Here is a 9,966-nt window from a genome sequence, read left to right on the forward strand (position 1 = left end):
AAGGGCGTAAAAAAGTTTGCGATGGAGAAGCGAGGGTCCAAACCTGAATTTTGAAATATCCGTCAGATATGTGTGTTTGATGTTTTAAATGATAAACACTTCTTTAGAACGAAGTTTAATGAGCATTTAAAGTTTTCAATATGAAGAAGATGTTTTTTTTTTTTCATAGGAAAATTATATATAAACAAAACCGACTCCGTATGTTCATGTTCAATTGCTAAAGAACAACACGTGTACATTCAATTTCATGAAGATGTTTTATCATTCTTCGTGCTGGACGTTTTGTACAAATCTACCAGGCAACACATTACATTTTTGAATGATGATCTCCTTACAACTACAAAACTATGAGCTAGTGTACATAACCTATTGTACCAATAATAGTTCACGCCTTTTCAACAATACTAAGTTACAAAGAACAAAAAAAATAGTTTTGCCTTTGAATAGTTAATCAGTGTTGGTGATATTACATATTGAACCGATTTAACTACTTCGTTACGTCTTGTACCATACATGAAACAGGTTACCTACTTTGACATTTACCTGACTGCAGAACTGTACTTTTAGTGTCGTTATACCAACTGTATTTACTCTTAAAACGACCTGACTGCGGGGGTATATTTTTGCTGATACGCTCATCGTGTAGAACGTTTTAATAACCATAGCTACGCATGTCCGGCGCAGTAGCTATTTCACCTGTTATGGTATGAATTCTATCACTATATTGTTCGCTCTTATAATACAAAAGTGTGCCCGGAAATATATGAAACCGAGCAACAAGCACTGAGAGCATGCATTTGGAAGTGTTAGGCGGATGTAAACTATGTAAGTGTTATTGTTTATGATGCAGGTAATGTCGTTATCGACTCGTAAAAATAATAAAACAGTTATTTAGTTAAGAAGAAGGTTTTGCGAACAGCAACTTTAATTCATAAATTATTGTAGCAGACGCAGGAGAGCCACAAGCTCCCTTGGTGTGATATCAAACCGAACATTATCAATGACAAAACTATAAAATAAATTCTCCATTTCCTAAGGGAAATTATACAAATGCCTTCTGGAATACGCGTAATAATTTAATAAACATCAATCGGAAAAAGATATCTTTACTAAACTGTTAGTAATTCCAATGCATGTTTATAATAAGACATGCACACTAAAACCAGTAACTCTCCATAGCTTATTTACCCGGAGGACATCCTTTATTTAAGGCAAAAACTTCGAACTCCCAGTTAGGCCATTCGTCTGTTTCCGTCAGGTTATATAGTCCGTACGGTCCTAGTATATGTGTTTCTTCGAATGCCAGATTATATATTGCTGTCGCATTATCTGAGACATTGTTGTAGAATGTGTCAGCTTTAAAAGGAACTTCCGTTGTAAAGTTGATGTATCCTATTTTCCACCCTTGTGCTTTAGTTTCTGGACACCCTCCTTTAGTCATCGGCAGATAGTACGGACCGCGTGGCCACCTACTTTTCTTCAATTCTGAAAGAAATTCATAGCTTTCTCATTTTCTTATTGACAGAGGTTGGTAAAAGTATATTTAGAAAAAAGATGTTGTGTCTTATCTTATCATTTTTAATGATATATGCTTTGGTTAAAACCACTGCCATACGGAATCGTATTTAAAATCACTTTATTTTTATATCCACGCCACATTATGCAAGTACATGCTTTAGATGTATAAATAAAATATGTAGAATGTACGTATGCTTTAAATCGAAACATCCATGGCCCAATGAAAATGCATGCTACTGATTAATTTACTTTCCACACACAAGTTACAGCAGGTGCTTAAGTATCAGATGATGATGTATTTATTACACAACAGTACGTGTTTTTACGTACTTTACAATAAAAATGAAATCGGCCGGGAAGTATTGGCAGGCCGAACATCGCTACGTATATCAATGGTCTAACTTTAATTTGTATTTTCTTATTGTTTCTTTATGTCTAGTTTTTGTACATTTAGTTATTGCACATTTTGAAATTTCTATTCTTTATTTTATGTTTGCTTTTTATATATTCAGTGCTCATTAATGTTACTTTGTTAAAGCGTAGAAGCTTTGTTATTTTTATAAAAGAACTTCCGAGTGTCACTCTATATTTTGTTATTGTTATTGTGTATTTTGATCGTTTTTCGCTTGAAACTTTCGTTGTTCTTATTCTAAAAGGCAATATTTTAGTCGTGATTTCCTTATTATGGCTGCCACACCCCTTCGAAGAAGGAAGGTTATATTGTGCTGTTGGTGTCGGTCAGTCGGTATGTCTGTCTGTCGTTAGGTCTGTCGGTCGATTCGTAGACCAATCGGTTCGCAGGTTTATGATCATAAAAGCTAATGAGAAGATGAGGTGATAACCAGCACATGACCCATATTTATCTTGAAATCAGGTCAAATGTCAATGTCAAAGTGGCCCGGGTTTCCGGAGGATAACTTGAGAACGCTTCGAGATAGGATCACAAAACCTAATGGGGAGTTTGATCATAACCAGCAAATCACCCCTATTAATTTTGAGATCAGTAGGCCAAAGGTCAATGTCGCAGTGATCCGGTAGGTTTAAACCGTTTCCGGATGATATCTTGAGAACTGTTGAGCCTATCATCGCGAGATAACGCCTATTTATCTTGAAATCAGAAGATCAAAGGTCCAGATCACAGTGGCCAAGAACAATTAAAGTTTGTCGGGAGGATAACTTGAGAAAGCTTAAGCCTAACCTCATGAAATCTAATAAAGGGTATGATAGTGACCAGCAGATAACACCTATTGATTTTGAGATCAGCTGATCAAGGGTCAATGTCACTGTGATCCGGGACAGTTAAACGGTTTCTGGACGACAACTTCAGACCAATAACACCTAGAATTACGAAACTTATTAGGGAGATTAATCATGACCAGCGGTTAACCTCTATTGATTGTGAGATCAGTAGGTCTAGGTCAATGTCACTGTAACCAAGATGATCTAAACCATTTCCGGGCGATACTTCTGAACGCTTAAGCCTAGGATCACGTAACAATATATTGACAAAGAGAGTATATCGTTTTACTGGTGTCGGTCATCTGGTTCATCTCAAATAAAATTAGATTAAATTAAATGGGTAATTATGCAATAAAAATTATGAGATATTAAATAGTAAAAACATAATCCAAAATCCGTCGAACGTTCGAAAATAATTTGTCCGATATATGTATATTATTTAGCAGCGTTTGATATGCCATACGGAAGCTTGTTTTTCTCCAATGAAATCTTAGAGAGTTCATGTGTGTCATATGAAAGAGCTTAAAAGAGGTGCTGAAATAGAAAGTTTTATTGTGGTTGTAAGAGCCTATCATAAATATCTGTAATTTATTTTGGAAAAAAAAAGTAAGTTGAAACGAATTTGAAAACCATGTCAGGTAAAAAAAAAACAACGTAAATGTTTTATCTACACATGTGTTGTTTCCAGAGTTCGAAGTTCCAAAGAAGAATTGCAAAATAATTTGAAAAATAATTATGTTACATAAGAGTTATCTATCTTAAATATACCCTGCACAAAACAAAAAAAAAGATAGCATTATATCTAATTCCATTGGATATGGACAAATTTTGAAGAAAGGATTTCTTGCTTTGGTTGTGTTACCAAATATGACGTCTAGACCACTGGCACCGGACCAGAAAGAAAATGCCACTGTACATGTTATACCCTATCCCTAGGTATAATATTATGGACCATGGTGATGAACAGGAAAATATACCTATCTATATCAATCGCGCATTTCTCATTTAAAACGCGCCCCTTCGGCAGTTCAGTAAATGTGTACTATGGATATTGAACAAGTTATAATTTATCTTCCATTGTGTACCAGTCTCTTTCCTTCCGTATTTCTTACCTTAGAGAAAGAATGCTAAGATTAAAGTTTACATAAAAACATGATTCACTTCCCTAGTAAAGTTCCAGTCTAGATAATAAAACTATTCTGATTTGTTGATGTGAAAATGTATGCCAGTCGACGTTTAAATGCACGAGTTCGCTAAAATTTGTATATACAACAAAAACGAGCAATGTGAATAAAATAAGCAAAGCCGATGTATACCTATGTATGACTTCCAATTCAAAATCATTTCCAAGATTTCATTCGTTATTGTATATCTGTGAATATTTTGCATTCAGTATTTGTTTGTTTACAATTCGCCTAACATGTGCAAATTGCTGTGACCCCTAGACCATCAGGGGTTCACGCAAGCTTTTTCTGTGACGTTGACGGAAGCATAAAATATGTTTAGTATATATGAAATATTGAGCAATGAGACTGGTGCACGATGGAAGTTAAATAACCTTCTTTTTAATATGATTGGTACCCATTCATCGAACTTGGAGTTTTAGGTGAGAAATGTCCATCGTTAGTTTTATTTGAATAAAGATATAGTCATTTTTGGTTAAACAGGTTATGGTTTTTGATAAAAGGATCACTAACATAGCACACAACTCTGAAAATAATGCATTCATATACGCCCTAGGTAAAGCAGATTCCATTCGAGCCAAAAACAGCACAGATGACCAAGTAACTGTTATAATAAACTACAAGCAAATTTGATGAATTGGTATCTCCCGCCGAAAGGATTTGTAGTGAGTACAATGCTATTTCGCTTACCGTATTCACATTTAAGTCCCGAGAATCCAGAAGCACATATACATTGGCAGAACCCATCTTCTGCGGTTAGAGTCCCTCCGTGAAGACATTCCAATCCAAAACATGTTGTTACTATGAACAATACATAACCATACATGAGCTATTGACGTATGAAAATATAAAACCGAGCCGATACAAATTACATATAACAGCCAATGTGAAAGATATCTTTTATAATAAATATAAAACGTTTAAGTATGTGTATGACAATATTTCTACCTATTTCTTACCCGCTCTGACATCTGAGATGGTCATTTATTAATATGAGGTGTTGAATTAAATCCATCCAATTGCACCGGCTATCATTTTAAAGTATATTTCTTGTTATTTTTAAATGTCAGATATATAATGTATTGGTTGAATACTGTGACTCCGTGGTTGTGTGGTTAGGGTCGCTGACTTCAAATCACAAGCCCCTCACCGATGTGAGTTCGAGCCTCACTCGGGGCGTTCCTGTGAGGAAGCCATCCAGCTGGCTTACGGAAGGTCGGTGGTTCTACCCAGGTTCTGTGATGTTATAATCCACAGAGGGGCATCTGGGGTCTTCCACCACCATCAAATCTGGAAAGTCGCCATATGACCTTAAATTGTGTCCGTGCTACGTTACACCAACAAAACAAAACAAACATGTGCCTAACGACGGAATATTGTTTTCAGGTGGCAGTAGCAAATGAGTGTTAATAGTAATATCTTAATATCATAATACTTTGTAATATTTGTTTTCACCTTCTTTACGAACAAAACTACAGAAGTAAACAAAGGTTATCATTCACCGATTGCGTTTTTAGATATCGAAGAATATCATATTTTAACATAAAATGAAAGTGAAATCGTGTACTCGTACATGTATGCCATTCATCGTGCGCGAAGCGTAAAACGCTAGTTGCTCGTTCATTGTGCGCTTCCTTTCAATATATCGTTCGTAAACTTAGCGTTCCGTCTATAGTAGGAAACATTTCTCTTTATGTCTATGAACGAGAGTTTTAAAGTTCCTTGCCAATTCACAAACAGAAATTTAGCGATTGTCACAACTTATCTACCGATTGATTACAGGATCATTTAAGATGAATTTAGCTCCTTGATTGAAGAAACGAATACTACAACATTCACTTGAGTTTATAGTCCAAAATTCAATTGAAATACATTTGTAATTGTCTTTAATAGAACTAATTGTATTTAGGAAAGATAACATATTGAAAAGACGTTAAGCATCAAAAGTAAAACTAATGAGTATATCTTAATTAATATACAACGGAGCCGTAGCTTTACCATAATGTAATATTAACAATTCAGATTCCTGTAAGAGTTTTAGAGAAAAAAATATATCCAGATATAAAAGACATATTCAACCAATTAATATGTTGACTTCTTGTCTTTTTCCTGTCAATAATCAAAGGAAAATAACTTTGACATGGAAAAAGAACTCAATGGCAATATATGTAAGAGAGATATTTTAATGGGAACACAATTTTATATTACAGTATTACGATGTTCATTTATTTATAAATGATATCACCATTTGTTTCTTTTTTGGACCGTTTCCTTCAATTTGACTGGCTAACAGAACTTTTTTACAAGTGTGTAAAACAAATTTATTCGGATAACTTTTGTGCTGTTCCTGATGTTGGACTACTTTTTTCACTTTTTATTTATACTGCCAGTACAGTGATTTGAAATAATTTGTAAGAATTAAACAGTTTTTTATACTATAAAAAGAAACAAAAGTAATAAATGTTATCGGCTATGTGTAGTTCGGTTTCGGGTTTTACAGGTGTGTAAAACAAAAACAAAAACAAAAAAATAAATATGACATTCATTCCATTAATTACAAAATGTAAAAATTGTTGTTTTCGTTTTAATGGATTTATATAAGAGAAAAGAAATAAATGAAAATATACTAAGCATTAAACCTGGACCACACATGAATGCTGTAAGCAAACTGAAACCATACTCTGTTATTATAAAATGACTTATTTACAATAGCTTTACATTTGAAGGCATTACTTGACAAGTTATTAGTAAACTTTTCTCTGTCCTTCATATACTCAATCAAAGAGTTTGCAAACAATTTAAAAAACTGTTGAAAATTCGTTTCTTAAATTAAGGGCACAATAAGATTTTTCTGTCAACATTAACATATCAAAGTTTCTGTGGTATTAATTTACGCATAATATAATGATATTCATTTACTACCAAAGAAATGTAGAATATGAGTTTTTACTAGGAAATGTTTAAATTTCACATACATTTTACGATTGACCATGACAACGCTATTATTTTGTTTTTGTAGTCATTTTCTTCCCTCATAACGATATTAAGCTAGTTTGTAAATTCTAGATGTTTTAGTGTATTTTTAAGACTTTTCAAGTATTGGCTGAAGTCGGAAAATGATAGAATTTATATGACAGCATAATTGGCTGTCTTTAAAATTGTGAAAACCTACCAACAGCATGTTGTTCTAAGCAAAGACTATATTTCAAAATTGCACGTTAATATATTTTTAAATTACTGGCCAAAGAATTAATGGTGAGTTAGCTGTTTTGTTCATTATATGTAGGATCTAGGGAGTAGTCAGTCAAAAAAACATCAATGAAAAGCGTGGTGATTATTCATAGAGGAATCAGTCGATAAACATGTTATTGCGATTACAAAAATATAACCATGTCTGCATTGTTTCGACTTTTAATGTAATTCGTCACGTTAGATAAACTGGAAATGTTGGCGTAACGTCTTTTATCCGTATAACGTAGAATAAAGCTGAAACTACCATACCTAAGTTTCATTAAAATCTGCATTAAAGGAAAAGAATTGTTGGGAAACATGTCATTGAAATTATTGAGATTTTTCTCTAGGCATCCATTAAAAATCTGACGCTTGATCTATTTTGTTTTCAAATAAGTCCAGCAAAAAATGAAGGTCACGACTATAGCTTTTTATTTGTCAAATATGCTGTATATTCTGAAATTTTGAAGACACATTCGTCAAAATGTCGTTTCATATGCGCAGAACTGCAGCAATACACGGTTTTAAAAAAAAAAAATGATCAAAATGAAATGTTTTCTTCGACGTCAATGTCATACGTATTATACCTATATACTTATACTTTTATTAGTTTAAATGTATGTAATGTTTCCTCAAAAGCTCTAGCGACAAGTGGTGAAATTAAAAGAAGTCTTTCTGTAGTTTGTAATGGTGGTAACCCTGTTGTAAATATTTCTATCATCAAGTTTAACGTGATGTTATTTTCCTAAAAACTACATTGATTCGCTAAATGCAAAATAGAAAAGAATTAAATTGGGATGTGATATCACTGTAATTGATTAAAAGGTCCCTATGTCTGATATTGCAATCGTCACGTCTTTAAGAAAATGTTTAAAACCTTGTGTCAAACAAATTTCGGATGCAAAAACAAAAATCATCTTTTTTTATTATAAAAAACAGTTTGAATATCTAGATATTTGATATATTGTTCCTATTATGTCTTACTTAGATTTATTTTTTTTACAATTTAACGCTCAGGAGAAAATTCCATGAAAATGCGTCAGTTTCTAAACCGTTTACTTGGCCAAAATGGCTTAAGTCCTGTTTTACCTGTGCAAATAAAACTGGGCATTTTTGCACCCTGATACATAAATCAAACATGTGTGGCGTTTTACGCCTAGCGGCATCATACTAAAATCAGGGTGGTTTTAAGACATAAAACCACCAAAGACAGAAGTTGTTTAAAAATATATCTTTACTAAATGAGTACTTAAAAAAATTGTAAGAAACAAGATAGAAAACATTGCTCAAGCCACTTAGCTTTTGATTCGAGACAATTGATTTAAAAGTGATTGGAAACGCTACATAGTTAACTCAATTTGTCTCGAACTATTAAAGTATAAAGTATGTTACTAGCAGCGTAACGTAGCCTTTATATCTTCAACCTAGTCTGAGACACTCAAATATCAACCAGACTCTAAAAATACAATTAGTTTCAGCAAATCTCTCAACTTAAGGATGTACGAGCGTTTTTTCAGGATATCCGCCATTTTGAAAAATATTTCTCCGAATAGTGCTTTCTAACAAAAGTTTTGCCAAAAATTAATGATAGATAATTAAAATATGGCTAATAATGTACCAATTAAGCAAATAAATTCTACTTTTTGCGAAAAAAAAAAATTTTCACCCTTATTTGTGGCTGGTATTTGCCTAAAATTGACATAAGATTTACAATGGCGTAGGGGTAGGTAATGTCAAATATTTAAAGTAGATTAGGCTTGGTTTGGAAATGTTCCTGACTGATACATATAATAATTAGCTATAATTGAAATAAAAGTTTTCAAGATAGCACATCATATTATCTAGAAAACATATATTAAAACATAAAATATCAAAATTCACAAATTTTTAACAGTTTTTTCTTAATAAATCTCTTAGATGCATGGTGACCCCAACATTGTTTCTTTCCATTTTGAAGCATTTTTGTGGGTCATTAAAGCTGCAAAATATTTTGAAAATCTTAACGTCAGAAATATTTTTGTAGATCTAAATACGTTTTTTTTTTTCCATTGACAATAAAGTGGGTGGGGTAATTATGTCAATACGTGAAAATGAAAGAGAATTGTTAGTGACATTAATGCTTATATAATACTGGCATCACCTTGTATTCATATTAACCTGTAACACCTGAAATCCCTATAACATTCAGTGGGATATTATATGTTTCATAAAGTATCACCTTTTTTCTAATTTTCTCCGTATTCAGTGTTGATTTATTTTTAACATTAAGGTGATTCGCCAAGACAACAAGCGAGTTAACACAGCAAACTGATGTTTCAAGGAATTGTATAAGTAATGAATTCCTATGATTTGAATTATTTTTTTTATATTTTTGATTAATCTGCTCGTAAGATGACAATATTAAAGTAAACTTACAATCTGAATGGCAGTCTGCAACATTTAAAGAAAACAGGGCGCAAATAAAGCCGATAAAGCACTTAACGATCATGATTTTAAACTCCGAGGCTGCATGCTATCCACATTGAACAGATCTTTGCATCTAGTATTTCCGAAGTGCACACAACAATTGTTTGCAAAATAACTTCAACATCAGTAAAAGTACACACTGAACAATCCTCAGTCTGCAGTTATTGGTTGTTTGGCGAAAGAGGCCAAAGGAAAGTATTATTAGACGCCGCCCCTGGAAGGCAGTGCCTATTGACATATCTAAAGATTTCTGATATGGTGTGACATAACAGATTTGGATGAATTCTGTAAAAGATTATGTCACGCGCATGGTCGCGTCAGTTAAGGA

The 9,966-nt window shown here is 33.1% G+C and overlaps 1 protein-coding gene across 1 annotated transcript; it reads right to left on the minus strand.

Moving 5' to 3' along the window:
• Positions 1–221: 221 nt before the first annotated feature.
• LOC128547771 (uncharacterized) lies at positions 222–9,723 on the minus strand. Its single transcript, XM_053520939.1, has 3 exons — positions 9,588–9,723; positions 4,632–4,770; positions 222–1,485 (listed from the first exon to the last, which is right to left on the minus strand). Exons 1-3 carry the CDS (start codon positions 9,609–9,611, stop codon positions 1,181–1,183), a joined length of 468 nt encoding a protein of 155 aa, XP_053376914.1. The 5' UTR covers positions 9,612–9,723; the 3' UTR covers positions 222–1,180.
• Between the last annotated feature and the right edge of the window lie 243 nt (positions 9,724–9,966).

The sequence above is a fragment of the Mercenaria mercenaria genome, chromosome 13 (assembly GCF_021730395.1).
Source record: "Mercenaria mercenaria strain notata chromosome 13, MADL_Memer_1, whole genome shotgun sequence".
Taxonomy (NCBI): domain Eukaryota; kingdom Metazoa; phylum Mollusca; class Bivalvia; order Venerida; family Veneridae; genus Mercenaria; species Mercenaria mercenaria.

Coding starts and splice junctions, on each gene's coding strand:
- LOC128547771 (XM_053520939.1), bottom strand. CDS start 9,611: ATGTTGCAGACTGCCATTCAGATT. Junction 4,771..9,587: donor TGCAGACTGCCATTCAGATT/GTAAGTTTACTT, acceptor ATACGTCAATAG/CTCATGTATGGTTATGTATT. Junction 1,486..4,631: donor GGGACTTAAATGTGAATACG/GTAAGCGAAATA, acceptor AATTTCTTTCAG/AATTGAAGAAAAGTAGGTGG.